Source organism: Manacus vitellinus, unplaced genomic scaffold (assembly GCF_001715985.3).
Source record: "Manacus vitellinus isolate BGI_N305 unplaced genomic scaffold, ASM171598v3 scaffold_67_pilon, whole genome shotgun sequence".
Taxonomy (NCBI): domain Eukaryota; kingdom Metazoa; phylum Chordata; class Aves; order Passeriformes; family Pipridae; genus Manacus; species Manacus vitellinus.
The window spans coordinates 2,478,825-2,503,212 of NW_021940737.1; the positions used below are offsets into that span (position 1 = coordinate 2,478,825).

The 24,388-nt window shown below is 42.3% G+C and overlaps 2 protein-coding genes across 3 annotated transcripts in view; one reads left to right on the forward strand and one right to left on the reverse strand.

Moving 5' to 3' along the window:
- ZZZ3 (zinc finger ZZ-type containing 3) overlaps positions 1 to 6,623 on the forward strand; it is a 31,046-nt gene extending 24,423 nt beyond the window's left edge. Inside the window, exons 10-12 of one of the 2 annotated variants that reach the window (XM_008925947.3) lie at positions 1,619 to 1,753; positions 4,824 to 4,924; positions 5,288 to 6,623. In XM_008925947.3, the coding sequence (XP_008924195.3) occupies positions 1,619 to 1,753; positions 4,824 to 4,924; positions 5,288 to 5,432 (381 nt within the window). In that variant the 3' untranslated portion in view covers positions 5,433 to 6,623. The remainder of the gene's footprint in view (positions 1 to 1,618; positions 1,754 to 4,823; positions 4,925 to 5,287) is intronic. The other variant, XM_018083766.3, reaches the window with a different exon arrangement.
- Positions 6,624 to 7,557: 934 nt separating this feature from the next.
- Positions 7,558 to 24,388, reverse strand: part of AK5 (adenylate kinase 5) — a 75,153-nt gene continuing 58,322 nt past the window's right edge. Inside the window, exons 10-13 of the mRNA XM_018083767.3 lie at positions 22,862 to 23,025; positions 21,760 to 21,876; positions 17,936 to 18,124; positions 7,558 to 9,825 (exon numbers count right to left, since the gene is read on the reverse strand). Coding sequence (XP_017939256.1) covers positions 9,721 to 9,825; positions 17,936 to 18,124; positions 21,760 to 21,876; positions 22,862 to 23,025 — 575 coding nt within the window. The 3' untranslated portion in view covers positions 7,558 to 9,720. The remainder of the gene's footprint in view (positions 9,826 to 17,935; positions 18,125 to 21,759; positions 21,877 to 22,861; positions 23,026 to 24,388) is intronic.

Below are 24,388 nucleotides of genomic sequence, written 5' to 3' on the forward strand. Positions count from 1 at the left end.
CTTACTATTGCAGAATGAATTGTCCACACAGGGAGCTGTAAAAGCATACTTTATTCAATATACAGTTCTTTGGTGACAGGCAGTTTTTCCTCAGAAAAACTTGAGATTTGCATGGAAGCAAAATCCCTGTTTTATATTAAGAGGATGTAACTTTTCACCACACAATTGAGTCATGTCATTTAACCACAATTTTTCTGAACATTGGCAGTCTAGTCCTTTATTTAGGTTCATAATTACAATTAAATAATTGATAAGGCCTTTAGCAATTGAATACTAAAGAGCAAGCCTCTTTCCCTCACTTCTTTAATTGACTTAGTAAATAATACAGAATCTTCAGTCTTCACAGATTTGTGCAAAGAAATCATGCATTTAGGCTACATTAGAAGAATTTTAATTGCTACCTGAATGTTCCTGTTGGTGCAGGGTCTGAAAACTGCTCTGTGCCAGTAAAGGCTCCTCATCTTTGCAGACAGGTGACATCTCCCAGGTAGAGCTGCTGCAATAAAACAGTTGTCTTGAAAGGAGCATCTGAATTAGAACTTCTGTCCTTTCATAGCAGAGGGATCCTCAACCTTTGTTGAAGGAAACTGGATGAGAAAAAAACAGAAATTGTGTGTCTCTTGAAAAACAGACCCATTTACTGTAGATCCCTGGCAAAGATGTTTGCACAAACCTGTAGGGAGCCAAACTGCTTCATCACTTCTGGAAAATAGCAATTATTGTTTCTCTACTGTTAGGAGACAGTAAAGGGGTGAAGAAGTTGGATAACTCTGAAAGTTCTACTCTTTCAGTCATGGACTGGTGCTTCTGATCACTCCTTATTCTGACAGGTAGAGGTGAGAAGTTAATACTCTTAAGTTTGACTCTTCAGATGAAAAATACATATAATGGGAGCTTGGTACTGGCTTGACTTCTGTGGGTCTTTACAAAATCTCACTTTGTATGGAAATTCTTTGAACTGTAAAATGTTGTCATTAGTTCTTAATACTTTCACAGCTTTGAAAGCAGCTGTGAAAAGTAAGTTTTCTTCTGAAAGAACCTTCAGAACAGTGATCATAACTACCCTACAGACAGTCCTTGTCCATACCATTCCATGGAATAATGAAGAGAAAGGTCAATTAACTTGATAAAACTGACCTGAAATTTTAGTTCTCAGCTACATCATCTGTTGCCCAGTGTCTGGAACTACAATAAACTCTCTTTTTGTCTCAAACAAAAGCTGACTCTGCTCCTGCAGCTGCCATTTTGCTCCCAATGTCTGGACAAGGGGATTATATGCAAATTGCCATTAGACATCTAAGATGAGAAAAAAAACCAAAATAGAAATTAAAGTTAGGCACTGCTCTCTCCTTTATACCAGAGCTCAGGTCTTCACCAGAAGAAACTTGTCTGTAGGATAATGTGGGTTTTGTTTTAATGCAAATAATGGAGTATAAATAATAGAAAATAAGCTGTAAGTTAGCTGTGTGCACTGTTTTGTGCTATGGTTTTAAAAATATTTCCCCATTATGTTAGAATACATTTTTTTTCCTCAACCATTATTAATCCTACATAATGATTTATAGGAAGAATTTGTTGCAATATTCCTAAAGTGAGGATGTTTCTGTTTGGGGAACAGGATGAAGAGAGTATTCCAGTGACATACCGAGAGTTACCCGAGTACAAAGAACTGTTAGAGTTTAAAAAATTGAAGAAACAGAAACTCCAGCAGATGCATGCAGAGAGTGGGTTTGTGCAGCACGTGGGATTCAAGGTGAGTGTCAGAGATGTTCTTCTGGTACTCAGTGGGATTAAGAAGTTTTCCAAGAGAACGTGGTTCTGCAAGGATTTTGTTTCATGCAGCAAGTTTGGGTCCTTAGTTTTGTTCACTGTGTCTGCTTTCCCTCAGTTTAATAAAAACAGCCCAAGTAATTCACTCTTAGGTCTCACTGAATGCTGATGTTTTATGGAGATGAATAACCATTCTCTCTTTCCCTCACTGTGTTAGGAAAATGCAGCTTGGAACAGAGCCTCATTCAACCATTGCAGAATTCCATTTGACACAACATTGTTTTAACAGTGATTCATTCATGATAATTCTCTGATTGACTTTGGAGTTATTTTGTCTCCTCCTGAAGCCAAGGAAGGGACAAAGACTTTGAATAAAAGTCATAGATTGATATTTTTTCTTTGTTTTGTAGCAACTTCACAATCCTATCCAGTAATAACTCTCTGAAATTGAAGAAGGACACAAAACAAAGTTTTCATAAAATTAAGAGAATACACATGAAGTAAAACTCATGTGCTGTCCCAGAATCAGCCCCTAATAGGAGACATGAAAGAAGGGGCATTCTTGAAATCAATATTTTCTTGTTTGCAAGAAAATATTCTTGCAAGACAATTCTCTGTCTAACTGCTCACTGTAACTGTTGGAACAGTTTCCTCACCTGGTTTAGTGTTGTGCAACTGGATTTATTTTCTAATACCCATTTCTGTAAGAATGCAAAGATAGTTTAGAGTTCAGTTCAAAAGGACTGTAGATATGAGACAGACTCATCAGTTGATATGGACAAACTTAATCCAGTGTTAGACCACCAAGATGCTTTTTATTTTTGCTGGCTTTAGTCAGCAGGGTGTGTTTGGTGTTTTGTTTTGTGGGGATTTTTTCAAATCAGCATTTTCTTCCCCCTAAAATCAAAACTTCATTCAGGCAGACCAGATTCCAAGGTAACAAACCAGTTGCTTTTGCTACATAAAATTATTCTGAGGAGTAAATTGGCATTACAGTGTCAGGCATTTGAAGTTTGGAAGTCTCTTTACATCTGAATTTGATTGTATTCAGCATTACAGTAAGCTGTGGAATGAGGTGATTATACACTGTTTTCCCTCAGGAATGCTGCCTTGCTCACTCCTTGGGCTGGATGGGCCTCACCTAATAAGCAACCATGGAGAGCAGCACTGGTTCTGCACAGCCTTCAGCCTCATTTACTGCACATTATTCAAACTCTGCTTTGAATATTGAGTTATTGAGTCCCTTGTGGGCTTTTTATGGCTTTCATTGCTATAATATCAGAGCAGTTTGGAAATACTTCTTTTTTTCATTAGGAAATGAAAGGCATGGCATTATTTCTGTTTCACAGGGGAGAGGGAAGTTGAAGCACCAAAATTAAGGTCAAGGGTTTCCACTGCCTTGGTTCTCAAATCCAGACTACTGGAACCAGTTTATATTTTTTTCTAAGTTTTAGCCACCTGGTGAAGGGAGGGCTCCAGGTGTGAGAGATCCATGTGTGAGGCATTTGTAACCCTGAGCTGGATCAGTTGTGGCCAGGAACAAGCTGCTGGGCAAGAGGCTTTCACAGATGCTGAGAGAGAACTCCAGGTTCTGGGAGAGGATGAGAGGATGTGGAAGCACAGCCTCGTTTCCTACATTTCCCTTTTCAGTCCTGTCTCTGCAGCACTCGTCGTAGTTCAGATTTTTGGGAAGTTCTCCTTGCCTGCAAGTCCCATTTTCCTGGTTCCTTTTTTATTAATCAAGTACTTTTGCATTTCTCTCTCCCTTCTATACCACTGTGAATATTTCATCTCACCTGTACTCTGTTTCTTCCTCTTCCTGCACTTTGCTCTTGTGCTGTCTCTGACTCTTCTCAGGAGATTAGTTCCTGTCTTCTTGCTCAGCTCTAGTTCCAGTCCTGTTCCCTTCCCTGGACGTGCTGTCCCCTTCCTTCCCACCCCCTGGCTTTTCCTTGCAGCCCCCCCACGTGTTCCTGCATTTCCTGAGTCTGCAGGTGCCTCAGTGTGACCTGTTGTGCCCTGACCCACAGCCCACCAGCAGCCTCCCAACAGGCCCTGCTGGGCTGCTCTGCCTGCTTCCTTCTGCCGTGGAATGTCTGGCATTCCATGGGCTTGGACTTACCTGTTCGTTCATGATGATTCTCTGATTGACTTTGGAGTTATTTTGTCTCCTCCTGAAGCCAAGGAAGGGACAAAGACTTTGAATAAAAGTCATAGATTGATATTTTTTCTTTGTTTTGTAGCAACTTCACAATCCTATCCAGTAATAACTCTCTGAAATTGAAGAAGGACACAAAACAAAGTTTTCATAAAATTAAGAGAATAAAAATGAAGTAAAACTCATGTGCTGTCCCAGAATCAGCCCCTAATAGGAGACATGAAAGAAGGGGCATTCTTGAAATCAATATTTTCTTGTTTGCAAGAAAATATTCTTGCAAGACAATTCTCTGTCTAACTGCTCACTGTAACTGTTGGAACAGTTTCCTCACCTTGTTCAGTGTTGTGCAGCTGGATTTATTTTCTAATACCCATTTCTGTAAGAATGCAAAGATACTCAGTTCAGAGTTCAGTTCAAAAGGACAGTAGAATTGAGACAGACTCATCAGTTGATATGGACAAACTTAATCCAGTGTTAGACCTCCAAGGTGCTTTTTATTTTTGCTGCTTTAGCATGTTCATGTGCTGAGTCTCAGCAGCTCCTGGAGCCACAGGAGGACAAGCAGTGACTGCAGGCAGGGCTGGGCTGCTCTGGTTGAGCAGGATAATGTCAAAATGGAGCATCTGGGAAGTAGGAAGCAAAGCAGGAGAAAGATGAAACATCAGGGCTCTGGAGAGCCTGAGGACTTCCTTATCCACAGATACATTGTGGTCCCTGGTGTGAAGGATTCCGCTGCGTGGGCTGGCACTGGAACAGGGACACACAGGAACAGGGACACACAGGAACAGGGACACACAGGAGCAGGGACACACAGCAACAGGGACACTCACAGGGCTCTCCATGGGGAGCTTTGGTGTGTCCTGTGGGATTTCAGTGCTCTCCGTCTGCTCCACAGTGCGACAACTGCGGCATCGAACCCATCCAGGGTGTCCGGTGGCACTGCCAGGACTGCCCTCAGGAAATGTCCCTGGATTTCTGTGATTCCTGTTCTGACTGGTGAGCAGCACGTGCTTCTACTTGTTATTTGTCAGGAGATCTGATCTCCCTGCTGTGTAATTGCTGCATGTTGGGAATCTTTGCTCCAGCACAGGACACACACCCTGTGCTGGGGAAAGTGGAGGATATGTTTTATCAAGTATTAGCATGTGCTTGTGGGGAGGTATATTTTTTAACAAGTTCTGGATGTGTAATTTATTTTTTAATAAGATAGGTTTGGTACTGTTGAATAGAGGGGGGGAATTACACTTTATGAATGAACTGGGATCCACTTTGGTATGAGTCAGTTCATATGATCGCTGTTTCTGAAAGTTAAGGACAATATTTGACTTTTAAACTGTTATCTTTTTCTTTCCCTTGCAGTCTGCATGAAACAGAGATTCATAAGGAAGATCACCAGTTAGAACCTATTTACAGAGCAGAGACATTTTTAGACAGAGACTACTGCATGTCCCAGGGCACCAGTTACAATTATCTTGACCCAAACTACTTTCCAGCAAATAGATGACATGGGAAGCAGATCTACCAGCTTGGGTTTACTGTCCTCTTTGAATAAATAACAATGGCACCATTGTTAATTCCGTGCACATTTTGGAAAGACTCTGCTTTCCCTGAAATGTCACTCACAGCATGACAGCTTCCTGGGTGTACTTGTCAAACTACAGCTTCGAGCTGTCATGGTTCTAGATCACTGAACAGCAGCTGAACATTCCTAGTGTGCAGAAGGTTTCACTGGGAGACTTTTCTCACCACATTAGACACTTTTAGGTGGTGAATCTAAACAAAAGAAAACAAAAACATTCAAAAGGGTGAGCCAGAATTGAGAGCACACATTAAAGATAGAGTAAATTCCAAAGGCTTTGAAGAACTCGGTTATAATGAGATCAGAGGAGATGAAGTATTTATATAAAAACAGTTTAGTAGCTTGCAGTTTTGTTGTGAAATAGTTTTCAGCACAGTAACTGACTTCTTTAGGCAAGGTTTTAACCAATGACAGTGTTTGCTTCTAGGCTGTACTCTAAAAATCCTCACTGTCTCGGCGATGGTTGGTTACAGGCCTTTATTAAATCGGAGCTGCTTAATCATGTTGACTTTCAATTTTTTTAATTTTTTTTTAAAACCACGATGAACTCTATTTACCAACAGTGAAGCACTACAGGGGGCAACTGTGGCATTGCTTCCTTAACCAGCTCATGGTGTGTGAATGTTATAAAATTGTCACTCAGATATATTTTTTAAATGTAATGTTATATAAGATGATCATGTGATGTGTACAAAATATGGTGAAAAGTGCCAGTGCTAGTAACTGTGTAAAGTCTCTAATACTCGACATTAACTCCTTTAAAATAAAATACACAGCCTTCTGCCTCTGTATTTGGAGTTGTTAGTGCAACTCATCAAAGAAAACTGCCTAATATAAATCATATATATGGTAATAATTTTTCCTCTTTTGTAGTCTGCACAAGATCCATGAAAGATTGTATTTTTATTACTATTTAAACAGTGATTAAATTTAGCCTGAGCAGTGAGCAAGGGTTCACATGCATTCTTTTATACTGCTGGATTTTGTTGTGCATCATTTAAAACATTTTGTATGTTCCTTCTTATCTGTGTATACAGTATGTTCTTAAATAATGTTCAATTGTCAGGAGAACTGTGAGAAATAAACTATGTGGATCCAGTCTGTTTATATATAGAATGCTTGCTGTGACTTCCTTTCTGTGTAAGTTCTGACTTTTTAACCGAGGTGGAAAACGTTCAGAGGAGCTTTTCCTCCGTCCCACAGCCCCTCCCTGTGCCAGCCCTGCAGGATGCCCATTTCAGTCCTCACATCTCACAGACTCCTCTGCCAGACCACGGCAAATTCCAGTTTCAGTAGCCTTGGTACACACTGTATGCCGTTGTCTGAGAGGCTTTGTAATTATTTGTGACATATTTTACTTAATATATATTTTTTATTGAAATGTATAGCTCGTGATTCAGAAACACTTGATTATTTTATAACTGTAATAAAGACTTCCAGTTGCTTTGAAACTAGAATACTCAGAGCAATTAGGTAGAAAACAGACTAATTTGACTTAAAAAGGTGGCAATAAGAAGGGTAATTGGCTGGCTGCACCATGTAACTAATTACAGATGGATCAGTATGAAGTTTTGCAATAACTTTAGGTGTAGCTATTTTCTGCTTCAGAAAAACAATAACTTTTAGGCATTTAACCTATTTAGAAGGTAATACAGTACAGTTACTAAAACATTGAGCAAGTAGCATCTGTGAACATATTTCACTATACTTAGATAAATTTAATAAGCCCTAAAAAAATGTAACACAAAACCTCACAGGATGTATTTTAAATTGGAAGAGATCCTGCTCTGAGAGGCTCTCTAATACCACAAAAATGTGCTTTCCACATCATTCATGGTTGGTGAAGGTGTATTATCAGGGAGACAATCTGTGGTAATACTCATTTTCTGTTGATATCCTGGAAAAATTATTGGAATAAAATAATGAAAGTACATTAGAGAAAAGAGTCATCAGTTTAGGATAGCTGGGAAAGAACCAAACATCATGGTATCACTGGAATGAGATTGGAAGCAGAAGGACAGTTTCAAGTCTGAATCACCCAGGAAAGGAGTGTCTTGGATAAGTCCTCTTTTATTGAATATGTATAAATATTGATATTTCCCTCTGCATGCATATACAGCTATTTCTCTTGCAGACTTTATGAACATATGCAAATAGGTATCTAATGCACATACACCAAATCAAGCATGGGCTTTTTTTTTTGGGTTTTCCACAGAAAAAAAGAAGCAGAAAGAAGAAAAATTAAACTGTATGTTAAATAATTTTTATAATTAGATTTTAAACTTCCCCCTCCCCCCCAACCAACCAAACAGCAGCTGCTCGTTGCCTCTGTTCCCATCCTGCACCAAGCACGAGATCCACACTGTAGAACTTCTGCTGTGATTAGAAATCCAGGAAACCTCCCCAGGTGAATTTGCAACTTCCTGGTAACTCCAGAGTGTTTTACTTTTAACAAACCAAACGACAGCAGCAGCTGCTGGGGGTCAGGGCTCCCTCCCCACCCCGGCCTGGCCGAGCTGATGTTGTGCTGCCGACGTCGCTGCTCCCTCAGCGCTGGGCTGGAGCTGGAGAAGCACTTCCCAGAGCATCAGAGGTAAAATGTAGGCTGTAGAAGGACCCCAGGAAAAGAAGGAACATCCAGGATATGAAGGATAAGAACATATGTAAAACGAGACCCTTAAAAATAATCGAATTAGCATTTACAGGGCAAATGCTAAGGAAGAAAACGAGACAGAAGACTCGGCCCTGACTGGAAAAAGGACAGACTCTGTAAGCATGCTGATTTGAGCTATATTTTCAAGTCATGTACTGTGCTTTGAAAAGGATTAAACCCACATATACTGTAACAGAAATCATTCCTCCTCATTTTTGTACATGTTTTTATTTGTATTATGTCTTCGTTACAAGAAAGGTAACTTTAAAAATGCAAATCTGCTGCATAAAGTACAACTTGGACAGTACGAGCAATCATGCAACCCACTTTCACTGTGAATTCATCCAGAAGTTCCAGTAACAGGATGCAATTACTTTACAGGAATGTCAAACAAGCTTTTTATTTAGCTGTCAGGATACCAGAGAAACTCCACAACATTTGGGTTAACCCAACGGAAATACGGTTTGACTTTTACAGAGTTTTTTGCAGTTATTACAGATAAATGACTTACTAAAGATGCAAGCAACAGGAATCAAATAATCCCTGACATTTTCCTTTTTTGTTGGTTTTTTTGCTGGTTTCCCACCCCACCAGACCCCCCCCCCCCACACACACACCCCCTCCTCCCCAGGTTTTGGCAATGGCAGTACAAGACAAGAGATGATGATGATGTGAATTTTGCATTTGAAATGCTTCCCCAAGTACGATTTCAAGGTGACATGGTGGGTTCTGGCTCGCAGTCACCTTCACGTGCAGACTTTAACAGCTATGGCACAACTGTTGCTCACATGGACCATCACTGGCTCACACACTGAACTGTACAACACAACCATTGTTCTCACCTCAGCTCACAGAATTGGGCACTCAGTTATAAAATCCTGCAATTCCCAGCAGGAGACAAGACTCTCTCAAAAATGGTGTTTGCACCACGATGATGGGTTGACAGAATTCCACGATATTCAACTGTATCCTCAATTAATTTTTTTCCTTGTTGTAATAGTGTTCTGGGCATGTGTGAAAAGTTCAACTTGTAGCTTAACTAATTCCAGCTGTCTTACAGCTGCATGCGACAGAGAACAGGGTTTAGTCACTAAAGGCCAAGAACAAGCTCAGTGACACCCCAAAAATTAAAACTGTTAATTAAAATAATGTCTGATGGGAAAGCTGTATGCAGTCACCTTAACATCAGTGTGCTGAGCAGTGTGTGAGGGGGTTGGAGAGCTCCCTGCTGGCCAGGCACTGCCTGATTCCCCATCCAAGGCAGGAGAGCATGAAATACAACCCAGAGCTGCTGCTCACCTGCCTGCTTGGAACCTGGGAAGAGCAAACAGCCAGGAAAACAACCTGCAGTTCTCAGAGTGGGGGTGGCACACGGAGCACTGTCTATGGAGTGGACTGTCAGCACAGGGAGAAAGGATTTCACCTAGAGGAACACAGCACATGCACACATTCCAGACACCCCTCAGGAAAGCAGCATTGCTTCGACCAGCATTGCACTCCTGGCTGTGGGTGCATGTGAGGTGAGGCTGTGTCCACACCAGTACACACCAGTACACACCATCACTGCGCTTCTGTGGAAAGTGCTGCCTCTTCCCTTCTCAGAAAAGAGTCAATTGTCTTGCAGATTTCCAGAAAAACATCCTCCTGTGTTCCTTCTGCATCGACCTGTGAAGCAGGGAAAAAAACATTAGTTTTGATTAAGTTACAAAGAATTCTCTAAGAATCTAAACACTGACACAAAAAACTGGTCCAATATGAAGTGAAAGTTGCTCTGTTTCATGTTAGAAGCATTCTAATGTAGAGGAGCAGCTTCCATAAACCACATTATCCACTTTGTTTCCACAGATTTATGTAAGAAGGTTCCGTAGGCTCCATCATCTGTGGCAAAGTACATTAATCAAGTGAAGGAGCTTAAGCTCTTTCTCTGAAATATTCGGGTTTGAAAGCAAAAGTACCCCTTTGGGATACAGAACAGTTTCCAAAGGCTCATCTCCAACCTGTCGAGGTCCTGAAGGGCTACACAGCCCTCTGGGGTCATGGCCACTCCCTAACACAGCAAATTTGGGTGTTTCTGTGCATTTGTATTTGGGAGTTTGGTGAACTGGTTCTGGGTTTATGAAGTCCTTTGGACAACTCATCTTTTCTAGGGGCACTGCTTTTGTGGCGCAAGCGCTCCCTTTCACTGAAGAAATTTTTTTAACACCCCAAAGATTCAGTTTTCTGTTCAAGTTATTTGTCATGACTGTACTTCACCAAAAAAAGGACCGATTAACTTTCCTATGCTGAGGAAGAGGAGCTGCCTTTCAGCAAAGGAGGATTATGTTTGCAGCCAGGAACACTCGTGTGTGTTCCCTGGAGCACGTGAGGTGGCCCTGAGCTGTTGGGAACGATAAGTTCTGTGTCCATCCCACACAATGAGTGTCACACGGGTCACTGCTCAGGGAAGGAGAGCTGTCTTTTGCCCCCACAGCAGGGACAGAAGCAGCTTTCCCACTGGCTGGGTACACCCCACAGATGCATCTGGTGACTATTCCTTTCCTCAGATGCCTGCTGAGAGCTTTGGTCTCTACTCAAAAGCAAGTGTCCTTTCTGCTTCTCCATGCTTGTCTCTTATGCCATGGAGTTTGCACGACCCAGGACAACTTTGCTAAATGCTCTTTTTCTGAACTATGTGCTGCATTTTCATCTCCAGGTTGCTGACCAGGATGCCAGACCATTAGAGTGTTTGAAGGGGACGTTCCTGACCATCAAACTTTCTGCCACCTCTTTGTTCTGCAGGAGAATTAAAGGAGTTTCATATTCAGAACATGTCCTTTTTAAATAGGCCGAGAAATGCTGCTCAGATACGGTGCTGGCTCACAGCCAGCTCCTGTGCAGCCTCACTGCACTCCACGTACAGTTAAGTCCCTCAGTGCTGAGCCCTGTGTGGGAGTCAGCAGCTGCTCCTTTCAGAGATCCTGCATTCCCACTCCGTGCCTTGGTGTCACTCCTGGTGGCACCCGCAGACGTGGCAGAGTTTGGTCCCTGTTGCCTCCTGTTGGAAGCGCTGGCACATCCCACCAGTGTGCTGCACACACAGCAGCTCCAGCACTGGGCACCCACCTGGGCAGCCCTGAAGGAGCCTGGCTGGCTGCACCCCCTGGGATCACTGCATGGACACCTTCCAGTCTGAGCTGAACCCCCCCTTCCCTCCCAGCAGCTTCCAGGGGCACCGTTCCCTTGCCTGTCCTGCTCTCCCTCACGGGTGGCGGCTGCTGGAGCTGCTCCTTCCTGCAGTGCTGAAGCAAACACATGGAATAGTTCTGGAATGCTGGAATAGTTCAGGAAGCAGCAGCTCGTGCCTTACAAAAGTCAGTTCTCCAGCAAGGGCTGCGTGTCTTTGAGAAGCTTTCTGTGCCATGAAGACAAAGGGTTTCGAGGGGGGTACTCACTAGGAGCAAAGAGAAAAGGGGAATGTTGAACTATGCTGGACCAAATACCTTCTCCAGCTGCAATAAAACCGACAACTCCCATCTCAGCTGCTATAAAACAGTTTGTTTTGCCTGTCTCAATTGCCAAGACACCTATTTCCATATGGCTGTCCCACAGGATGTATACTTCACACAGGGTGAAGGCCACAGCCATTTCAAAGTTCTCTTGTCTGATGACGTATTTTTACTCTCCCTTTACTCCATAAATACATCTGCACTGTATAACTGATCTAATCTTATCAGCCCTGCCGACTGCCACTGGCTTTTTGGTGGCCTCTTCAGAACTGGGACTGATACTCAGGTCAAGATCTAGGGAGTTGTGACGAGGAATTAGCTTTGTAAGCACGGAAATGGCTGCCCTTTATGACAGGCTGGAACACTGACTTCCCAACAGCAACACTAAAATATGGATGAGCGTGACTAATGACAGCCCCAGTGCTTCCCACGCCGGCCTCCTAAATAACAAAGGCCCAATTCATAAAACTAACTTAACACTGTGGCACAAAACTAACTTAATGTGACCATAATTCACATCTAGTACTACAGTAATTCAATGACACTCTCAGCAGCTCCAGAGAGAAAATTGTGTGTTTCCCTTTCTCAGAATATAACAAACCTCATAAATTAGGACTGCTTTCAAGGTTATTTAAGGCTGGCTTCTCATAAAAGCAAGATCCATATAGTTTTCCAATAGTGCTTCCAGTTTTGAAATGCAGCTGTGGCTTTAGGTAACTTCAAACACAGAGAGATTTAATGAGCTCGTGTGAAAAATGGCTGGAGTAACCACCCCCATGGTACAATGTTGCTCCTTTTGTCATTAAAATCGGCCAATTAAGTTTTCTGTCAACAAATCTCCAGTTGATGTAGGTTTTGGAATTTAGAACCCCAGACACACTTATAATGGCATCAGCATGAGAAGGCTCACGAGGGAAGACTGTGAGAGGGTGGATGGTCACGTGTTCTTTCATAATGGTTATGGAATATGTGACTTCAACTGATTTTAGAAAGAAATAGTATAACAACACTGAGGAAAAAAATAATTAAAACAAAAAAAAAAGAAGGAAAAAGGGGGCGAAGCTTTGGTAGCGTGTGACCTGAAACAGGGAAAGTTTCTGGACACCTTTAATCCACTGCTCTGGACTGCTTATTTGTTACACTCATGCTTTTTTAACTCAGATGACTTTGTCCTTCAGACACCTACCAGGTGCCTGATGGCAGCTAGGTAGGATCAGTGGTGTCTTGCTTGACTCCCAACGCATTGCTCTGCTCTATAACTTATAAACCTCCTACAGACTGTCACTTGAAAAGAGCTTTAAAAGATGAGTCAGATATTAAAAACAATCATTTTTTCCCCTCCCTTTCTTCTCAATTGACAGAAGGCCATATATTCAGAGGGATTTACATTTAGCCATGTCAAAACACAAGTAGGTGTCCACTAAATTTTCAGATGCACTTTTCTGTCTGGCTGCCTTGGAGATCACTGAGAAATAAATTTAAAAATAACAGCATCTACCTGCTTATTACAGATACCATAGAGCATTTCATTTCATTTCATTAATCTGAAACATCTGATTCCCACAGACTCAGGCAGCTTGCAATGGGTGTTTTTGTGAGCAGTGCTTTCAGCCCTTGCATTTCCAGCACAGGGTCTTTATTGAAAAGCAGCCACTTGCTGTCCTTAGCAGTAGGTGGGGGTTCTGTAACTGACTGTGAAAGGAATTATGGAATATTAAACTAAATCCCCAAAACATGATTTTTTGAAAAAATAATTGAAAATTTTCTATTAACAATTTAGAAACTTAAAGCCTTAGCAGCAAAGTAGCAGAGGACACTTCATTCTCCAATCAGTTCATCTTCCCTTGCAAATACACACCTGGGAGTTCCATCCCAGTCCTTCCCCTCAGCAGGGGGGTGGAAGGATGGCTGTTACTGATTCCTGGCAGGTTCACAGATGTTTCACCTGCCCCCAGAGTCTCCACCTCTGTGCACACCTCGTGCCTCTGCTGGGCACAAACACTGACTGCTCATCTTGGCCAAAGGGACATTTCTAACATTTCTGATCTTTTGTCAGCTTCAGCAGGTCACTGTTCTCATTCAGACGTCAGCAGAGTGAAAAAATGTTCCAGTTCCAAATATCACATTAGCTATTTATGAATGCACCTGTGCACAGGAACTCTGGGTCTAGAGAAGGTCACAGAATCCCAGAATCAGCTGGGTTGGAAAAACCCTCTGAGATCATCGAGTCCAACCCTTGATCCAACCCCGCTGTGGTTCCCAGCCCATGGCACTGATGCCACATCCAGTCTCACCTTAAACACCTCCAGGGACGGAGAATCCCCCACTTCCCTGGGCAGCCCATTCCAATGGCTGAGCACTCTCTCTGTAAAAAATTTCTTCCTGACATCCAACCTAAACCTTCCCTGGCACAGCTTTAGACCCAGCCCTCTTGTCTTGTTGAAGGTCACAACATTCTCAAGGATTAAAGTGGGAATGCTGTTGCAACCATATATCTCTTCTGGGCAAGTAAAGCAAGGAGAGAATTCCTAATGAGGGCAGAGAAGTCAGGTCAGACTTGAGTTTGTCTGGCTCCACCGTGTTTATCAGGCTCCATCCAGCCATGCCCTAATGCCTGTTCCAATGCACAGGGCAGGGAAGCTCACTTGGCACTGTCCTCTCGAGCTCACCTTGATGAGGTGTGACAGTTCCTCCTCCACTGAGTGCTCAGCCAACATCCAATTCCCACACCAGACCTTTTGCTGGCCTTATGCCCAGGACTGGATTTTACATTTGCATATTTAATCAGCCTGTTTCAGGACTGAAAACCTTCTGACTGGATAGGACAAGTTGAACACATACCACCATTGTCAGGTGCTGCTCCCAATCTGTGGAAAACTTTGTCCAGCCCTAAACACACTTAAAGGGGAGAAATCAAATGACACCCAACATGCCAACCCTATTTTCTTGCTGAACAAATCTACTTCTGATTTTCTTTCCTGTGGCAAAGCAGGAGCTGGGTGCTACAGTCAAGCCCTACAATGATCACTTATACAATTAAACACTATTTCACCTCGAATTCAGTGGTGCTTAGTCACACACTGCAGTAAACTGGCTAGAAAAGGTTAATGCTGAATCTTTGTGGCAGTTAGTGGGATTTAGACTCTAATATTCCTCTTAAAATCTCAACACCCACTCCCTCAGTCTTCTGTGTATGTATATGATATTACAAATACCAAAAAAAAACCAAGGACTATTTTAGCCTAGCCCTCACCAAAAAAAAAATAAATCACAGTAATAATTTATATTTATTTGATCAGAAGTTATTATTGTCAGTTTTTCTGCTTTCCACCTGAATTTCCTTTCATCATTCAGAGAACATCAGAGTGGCTGCTAATGTCAATGCTTGGCCATCTGTAAAATCTGTTGCTATAAATAAGAAACTAACCCCGTGTCCTGGGAATTGCAAACTTCCCCTTGGCTCTCTCCTTTCTTCAACACAGCTTCAACATATCCACCAGTAAGACAGTTTTAAAACTGTAAACCTAAATGTCTCCCTTCTCTTAACTCCCCCACATAGCCAACAGCTGCACACTTTGTATTATCTAGTTCTCTTTGCTTCAAAACAGCCACTGAGCAAATCTTAACTGTATTTATTTGTCTTTATTTTTCAAATTGTTGAGCCAAATAACGTAGAGGTTTGTAAGATGCACATTTACAGGATAGTAATACAGGCTGGAAAGAACCCCAGTGGGTCATCTAGTCCAGCCTCCTGCTCAAAGCAGGACTGGGCACTGCAGGGACATCACCATGCCAGATGCAGTTGGAGATGACAAAGTCAGACTGTCTAATTAAACTCTTTGAGTTAACTTATACAGGAAAACTGCCTATAAAAATTTCCTAAGCAAGAATTCCTTTCAGAAAAAAAGTTATTTTGTTTCACAATACTTAGTGTATTTCCAAACTGGAATGTTTTGTTGAGATTTTTTTTGTTTAGAATTTTTTTGGTTGGTTGTTTTTTTGTTTTTGTGAGGGGTTTTTTGTTTTGATTTTTGTTTGTTTGTTTTCTTGTTTTTATTCCAGCATAGTCCACTTCAGAACTGACAGGGAACATTTGGACAGGGAACATCAGAAATAGAACTGAAGCCAATTGCCCTGTGCAAGAAAGTGCTCAGACTTACTTCTGCACTGTCACCATAGGTGCAAAGTAAACTTTAAAATAGACAGTTCAACAACTCTTGGTTAAAAAAAAAAATCACTTCTCTCACCCATGAAAAATAAAACATTAACAGGCTTCTTGTACAAAAACTACATTTGCTTCTGGTGCTCACTGCACAGGCACCAGGGCTGTTGGCTTGTACCCACAACTGGCTGGGGGTGACAAGGACAGCCTTGGGAGGATTGATTTTGAAATCCCACCTCTGCTGAGGATTTTGGCAGTGTTCTCTAAATGCTAATAAATCACTGACATGTACTTGTCCACATCGTAAGGGTTGGGTGGGGTATTGATAGTGGAGTCACAGCTTTGATAGCAGATGTACTTTATAATATATTCTTTGTAAGAAGTGGATGAGGCAGACATTTCAGTGGCTGTGTCCAAGAAAAACAGAACATGCTTTTCAACCTTTAAAGGCCATTTTCCATTATATTGTTTATGAAGCTGATTTTACAGATCTTTCACACCCAGAAGATGGATGTGTGTTGAACACACCTACAATCACCAGAAGGAAGTTCAGGCAATGTACAGCCATTGTAAGAAAAGCAGGGTGGGTCTGTTCAAGCAAGGCACAGCTATTTTCTAACATGCAAACCTACAGTGTCAGTTCCCCAAAAACTAATGAGAAGAGTAGAAATCACACTCAGTTCTGACCCACAGATTAGGCAAGTCCCTTCAGGAGCTAAGGAGCCATCAGCCTTCAAGAAGAGACTGCATGTTTTGCCACTGCACAGCAGATGGAGCAGGAACTTGCAGCAGAAGTATTCAGGAAGGGCAAGGAAAGTCCAGGTCAAGTGAAATAAGGCAGACCATGAATGCAAAATCTGTGTGAAAGCATTTAGTGTGGTTTCATTCTCTTTGGGACTGCTCTTTGTTGATGCTTCCAAAAGGGAAACACTGTGGTAGGCACAGCTCATGCAGTGGGATATTGAGACAGAGAGCTCTGTTTGCCTTTGTGTTGGTGTGTTGTGCACTGCACTGAATTCTTAACCAGACACATCCCTGCAATGCTGGCAAGACAGCTCCTCAATGGAACAACAAATAAACCAGGTTATCTTTCATAAGCTTCAAGGTGGAAAGTAAGTGGGAGTTTTTTTCTGCCCCTCTAGACTTGGCCTTATGTGCTCTTATTGTGGGGTTAGCAAAGGACACCAATCAGGACTTAATTCCTTTGAGTTTCATTTTTCTCAGCTCTATGTTATTTACTCTGTTCTCAGGTCAGGATATGGGTGCATAAATTAGCTGCATGTTTCTCTTTTGGGAACTCTGCAGAGGAGAAAAGTTTGGGGTATGTGATTTGCATGTTTGCTACAGCCTCCTGGAAAAAAGATGCCATAATATTTCCAGAAATTATTATTGGATTCTTTCCTTTTTAGGACAAGACAGAACAGCAGGACTAGATCTTTCTGTAGCTGAACATAAGGGACAGTTTACCATGACAGAGAAGAGAAATAAAGAAAAAAAAACCCCAAACATCCCTTATAAATGAGCCTACAGATGTGCCTGCATATACATCAGCTAAGTACACTGATGCAATTTTTCTTGCTTCACTGTAAAGTATTGATTAGAAAATTAAAAAAAATGCTCTGAATATCACATCCTGAGCAGGTGTAAACTGAGGTAAGTCACTGAAATTCATATAACTATGTTATTTATTCCAGCAAAAAGGTCTTTCTTATATGCAGGTCTGTTTTATTTCAGGATATACGCTTTCACATTTGTAAATTTAACTAAAGGACTTTGGATTAACATAATCTTTCATCCAAATTCTGAAAGCCCTTATAAAGAAATAAATCCTAATACTTAAAGAAAAGCTTTCCAGAATTAATGTTTAATAAGAGATTCTATACAGATAAGGTAGTGATTCAGGATATGTTCCCAGATTAAGCATAAATCTGTGATTTTGCTCTTTCAAACTGCTCTGTGGGACTCAGAAGTTCGTAGAAGTTGCAAACAAACCAGGGAAGAGCAAAATGAGAACAAACCGGAAGCGCGGAAACAGTTCACAAACGGCGTCGTGACAGGATTTTCCAAACACTGCTTACATAATGGAGGCAGAAAGCAATGATTTAATGAGGAAGGTCAAGCAGGTTACCTTGCATAACTGTGTCTTGCTTTCATAGTATGCAATCAGAGGCTTTGCTGCTTGGTAATAGCTCTCGATTCCCTCCTTGATGGTCTCGGCGTTATCAGGGTTTTGACTGCTCTGGTTCCTCAGCAGAAGGCGACTGCTCATGGTTTCTGCAGAGCAGTCCAGGCAGAACACGACTTTTGGCTCCCCAACCTAGGGACAAAGTCAAACAGTAAGTATTCCCAAACCACTGGCCTGGGGAAATTGATTTTCTCTGGATAATACTGAAAGAGTCATCACTGTAACAGCACTTGGAAAGGCCAGTATTGAGGATCAAGGCTGTGCTTGACTGGGCCCTACACAGAGAGATAAAGGGAGGTGATCTGACAAATTCTGGCTACTTGGACTGAAGATAGTCAGTTCATTATTTGCAACTGTGAAATCAAAGCTTGATGCAAACACTGCAGGACTTACAGAATACTTGACACACTTCTGTTTCTGGCCTTTGCTTTGTTCAGCCTGGGAAAAGGGAGGGATAAACTACAGCTTAGAATTCCAAGACCCAACAGAAGGAAATGTCCAATTTAAAGTATGCTCACTTGAAATGGAAATGGGTAACAGCAGACAGGCTCAGGAACACCATCAAATGTTCACAGGAATACACCCTGTGAATTATTTTATGTCACACAGGATTTTATGTCTTTATTTGCAGTGTACCCACATTATCACTACCCATGGCATAAAGGAAGGATGTGATATATTGCTCTACATTTTCAATTTGGCAAGTGATTGCCAGATTCTCTGAGAAGCCCACCATTTACTGCTGTTTGGCTAGTGCCAAACTAGTCGTGAGGGAGAGTCTGTTCTTTTCTATAAAGAAAATAAACAGAGATTCATTTATTTTTATTCTCAGGCCTGGCAGAGACAGTTAGTAATTGTCTCTCTCTACATTTGATCGTAGATATCGCAGTATTTATGGGTAAAAAAGAACTGGCAAGAAAGAGCAAAAAGTTCTTTATAATATTTTAGGAGAGAGCCAGGAGTTTCTAAACAAATCCTCAGCGTTCTTCCTCTGAAACACTGAAAAATATGCATGTCATTTAGCATAAATCTTGCAGCACACTCTGCCTGCACCCTGCTCAGGCACAGTGCTCTCTGACACAAGGTTCTGTCAGAGCAACAACCGCTGGGCTGAGTCCAAAGGGATAAAAGCCACTCTGTCAAGTAAAATATAGGTGTTAAGGGCTCAGTGAAAAATCAAGTGATAATTTTTCCATGCACTTATGTATTAAAGACACTCTCAGTCTTTTTCTTCATTCCTTCCCTTTCCAGCAGGGATTTGGAGAGCACCTTTTAGGAAAAACTGAGAAGTCTTAAAAAAAGACGACTGTTCTCCAGACCAGTGACCATTACAAAATTATACTTTTACCACGGCTACAGCAAAGGAAATCTAAATGACTGATATATGGAAATTACCCTTGGTACCTTTGTTGACAGCCCTCGAAGGAAGAAATACTCCAAAGGTAAATATTTCATGTCAGGCCTTCTGCATTTGGCTGAGGATGTCTGGGTTGTGTTGACCTTTCTACGACCTCAATGACTTTCATTTAAGAGAAGCTGAAGCCAAGGGATGATGTTGGACAGTTCAATGACAGACTATTATCTACATTATCCATTTTTTCCACACAGCCCAGGAAACATCAATGCTATCAGCAGTAGCAGCACTGGGTTTGGGGATTCAAAAAGCCAACAAGGAGGTTTAATAGTGCAAGAGACATAGACAAGTTAAAAAAGATGTGGGCTCCATCAATGATTTAAATAAATGGTCTTTCTGTGTAACTGGACTAGGATAGTGAGAAGTGATTTCCTCCATGGTTTCATATGAGGAATTCCATGGTCTGTTCTAAATTAGAACAAATGGGGAATGATTCTTTTCACCAGCCACAGTCATATCATCACTTTACAGTGAGGAATATACTGACTGATAGCATCAGATAACTGTATCTTGCTTGACAGACAGGGTCTGATTCACTTTTGAAAAATCTATATGGTTTTCTTAAAATTTTCAATATTGCTATTATCTGGAATTCAGATAGAATCACAGAAATGTCATTCTTCCAAGTTAAAAATTACAAAAAGTGAAAGTAGTGCCCTGGTCAGATATTTCAGCAATTTTTACTACTGGTTTGTTTGGGTTTTTTTTATTACTATTTTCCCAACACAATTTAGCTTACATAATACATGCTGTGGGGACATCTGCAGGAAGCCAAACAATCAGGTCTCACTGGGTACTTTCCACCTGGTGATATGGAACTTATAATTTAATAATGTTTTCTACTTCTCACTCAGCAGAAAGACTGAGAGGTGTGCTTCTCTACAATTATGGCTGGGTAAAAGTACAGTTGTATCACAGAAAAGAACTGGGCAAAACTGGCTGAGGAATAAGCTGTTTCTACACAGCTCATGAGTCAAAGCTATCAAACTTTGAAGTATAAGCACTATTCTCAGTGTCTTCTAAATAGAACAGCTCTTTGTTAACAATTACAATGCCTTTTACACATCATGCAGATATGTAGCATTATTCATCTGTACTTTGCTGCTATTAATTAATGAAGCCTGATGTGCATCCCTTTTCATTCAGTTATAATTTTGGAAGAACTTCTCATCGCCCTTTAGAAAGAGCTAAAAAGCATTATCTCAATAATGACTCACTTAAAAAAGCTTCACAGCCTCACTGAGCAGCTTTCAGCCAGCCAAGTCCACCCTGAGAAAAGTGGATACATGGAACAACAGGGGTGACCTGGCACATTTAAAATAATCACTTGAGGTCCCTGTATTTTCCTCCAAATGTCAAAGGCAGCTCAGGACTACAGGATCTTTTGCTGCTACAGTGTCTGTGGGACTGAAAAGGGCTCTGCTTTTGCACTGGATGCATCAAGACTTATTTGCCTGGCAATGCCTCAGGCCAGGATGCTCCAACCTCTAAATCCTACTTCATAACACAGACCAGTGTTCATGGGACATGACATGTATGCCTGCCAGAAAAGCAGCACTGCTGAAATAGTTCCTCCTTATACACAAAATGAAAGAAATTTCCAATTTTTTTTAAATAATCTACAGCATTTTAGTAGAGGAACTAGAGCAACATTTTTGTGAATAGCAAATCCCATCGCCCATTATTCTGTCCAGCTTCTGATGCCTTTATCTTGCTAGGTTTTTGTGGTGAAAAAAACTAAATAAAGCAGCTAAAGGTTCAGGCAGAAAACAGGTGATTCATTAAAGTTTTATTACCTTTCAAACTTGTTTAGGACATTTGTGGTGTGTAATATGGCAGAATATATATTTAACTGATTGCCTTGCTTCACCACTTCTCCTAAACCCTGCAAATTCATTCACAGGGCTTATACAGAGTATTTTCTGCAGGCTGAGAAATGCATGGCTGAGACTTCTCAGTAGGTCTTAGCACATCCTGAGGAAATCGATAACTCCCTGAAGTGCCACGCAGCCACTTGCAGAACGTTCTTTTTATGGCTGTGCCACCTGTTAGTCCTCACAAAAATTAAATCTGTGCTTTGCTGTTTCAAGTGGCAGCAAGCTTTGGCAGAGCTGGCTTACTGGTAAGAAATATTAACTGGGAAGATACATACATTTATGAATCTACATCAAATAGATGAGATTTTCCTAAGAAGTATGGTGCCATCCACTAGAATCAGAAAACTGATTCTGAAATGGTGCCTGCCACTAAATGGGAGTTGTTCCTGGTTTGCATTAAATTTGGCTAAAATCAGCACCAGAAGTACAGTTGCATCTTAACAGGAGTTATTACAGCATTACAATTATATGGTCACCTTGCTCTCAAACTCTTCTGCATCTTTCAGCTCTTGGGGATACCCATCAATCAGGAATCCTTTTGTGTCCCCTAGCCTGGAAACCATGGCTTCCTTCAGCAGCTCTAGAACAATACCCTGTACAGGAAAGAAAGGGAGTTATTTGGTTAATTAATGAAAAAGATTGAGACCTTTTTTTGTTACACTGACTCTAATGCTACCCCCCTGAAAATGGCCCTGTTTGGCTAAAAGTCAGTCCTGTGAATGCAGGTGTCTTTTCTTGTGTTTTTTCTTCTCTCAGGATCAGCTATGCCACACAAATCTAGTGCTGCAATCCATCCAAGAGTTCCCAAAGTGCCCTCTAGGTACCTGAGAATATTTCATAGTTTCAAAATGAATGTTAATACCTGTGAAATTCTGGAGCGCTGCTGCAGCATTTTCCAATCTGATTGCATTTGGCTGTGTCACTGATATAATTACACTGCATGGAAAGTGACCCCATCTGACCAAACACGCCGAAGAGCAAAGCAATCAAAATCAAGCCTGAGCACAGCTTTTAGTTTCCCCCGAGCAGCACTTCCCAGTATCCTTCATTAACAAACACATCCCACGATCCAGCTGCACTTGCTGAAGACCCACCAGGAGCTGGGGCTGCAGACCTGCCATGTAAAAGTCAAGTCCAGCTGAGAACAACACCCTCTGCCTTCAGTCTCCCTTAATCTGCAGTCCAGCTACTCTGGGATGTCAGCCAGCTCTGCAGGGAACTGCTGCAGGTACTGTGATTTAGAATAGCTGCCAGGTGGACCAGTCCTGAATCTGAAATGCAAAGCTATAAAAAGGACTGTTTCCTGTACTTATACTTACATTTTGCAATGCGTCTGTCTCACTGTATTTCATGTCTAATTTACTGCCTATATGAGTCTGAAATGTGAAGAAATATTGGCACTGAAAGGAGAAACAAGTGCCCCAGATTTGGTAATGAGGAAACTTCTACCTCAGGTTATAGATCAGTTTTACTGAAATGGGGATCATCAGCTCCAGTATCTTATTTCCACCCTTTTAGACAATCTACCTACTACTGCCTTTGTTTAACCTTAGGGCCCCAAATAAAACTGTTGCTTACACCAGGCACAGGTTCACCACATTCCATGATGTCTTTGATCAATTTACTTCTCTCTGATAATGACAGTAACTCATTTTGGAGAAGGTCAGCAGTGGACAGGTGAGAAAATCCGTATTTCTTGGCTAACTGTTCACACTGGCTACCTTTGCCAGAGCCGGGCCCACCTTTGTGAGGGAAAAAATATCTAGATTAGAAGAGAATGTCTGCCTAAAAGCATTAGCATGTTAAGGAAAAACATGAAACACACAGCCTGTGGGGAAGGGTACTTGACTCGGTATATATGTTCATTTTGACAGCTGCAACAAACAGTAGCAAAATAATGTTCACTGCATCACTGTGAGGGAAGTATTTTGCCCCTACTTATGGGATGGAAACGTGTAGGCAAAGAGCCAGCGAAACCTGCCTCTGTCAGGTGTGATGCACGCAGATGTGCAGTAACTGTGGTGAACATAAGAGTTTTGCATCCTTTCCCCCTGAGCCGGAAAGCTCTCCGGTGCTGGTGGCTCTGCCCAAACCTGAGCACCAGGTACTGCAGCTGCAGCTGCTCCTGCAGCCGTGGTGCTGCCTTGCTCTTCACACCTGCTCCCGGGAAATGGGGGAGCGCAGCTGCCAGGGGCACAGGGAGACCTTGCCAGCTCCCGCTCTCCTGCACCCGCAGCGGTACTGGGCTGGAAACCCCCCTGCCCAGAGCCAAACACCCACAGGGGCACAGGCACCTCAGCAACAGGCCACGCAGGTGAAGCCGCTCAGTGGTTTCTCCCCAGGCTGGAGGGAAGGCGCCTGCACATGGCCCTCGCCCTGCTCACGGGACAGGTGGGAGGCAGAGGGCAGGGAATACTGTGGGTGTTCTCCCGGCAGGAATGGTGCCTCAAGCCTCCCAATTCCTTAGACAGGAGAGTGGTGTCCACCCAAGAGCCCCAAAGCTCTGCCTCTGTGGGGCTGCTCTGGACACCCCCTCTCACGCCCTGGCCCATCACCTCAGTGCTTCTCCCTCCTCTCCCTGGCGGCCAAGGACATGAAAAGCCAAAGGCGTTTTCAGCCACCTCCCGAGGTGCTGCAGCCACCCCAGCCTGGCTGGAGAGATGGACAGCCCATGGAAACTGCTGGAAGCTGCTCGCCATGGATGGCCGTGACCCCAGAGCCGCGGTGGAGCTGAGGTGAGGCCCTGAGGGCTGAGGGGCCGCGATGGCGCCGGGGTGTGAGGGGAGATGGGGAGGGCGGGAAAGCGAAGCCCCAGTATTGGAGCCTGTGGAGAAAATCCACTGCCTGTAGTAGCAATTTTATAGTCTTTGACAGATCTGTTCAGAAGATCTACTGCAGCAGGAGGTAATTATACCCTTGTAGGGAGACAGTGCTCAAGCTCCTAAAGTTTTTTCAGCATGTGACTTGTGTATTTATCAACTGCTGGGACTGCAAGTATGACTACACAGCCCTGCTATGTGTAAGGAGGATGCTACAAAATACATGATCTTCCCGTTTGCTTATCTTTCCAAAGGTCACAATAGAGTGAATTTTCTTCTAACTTTT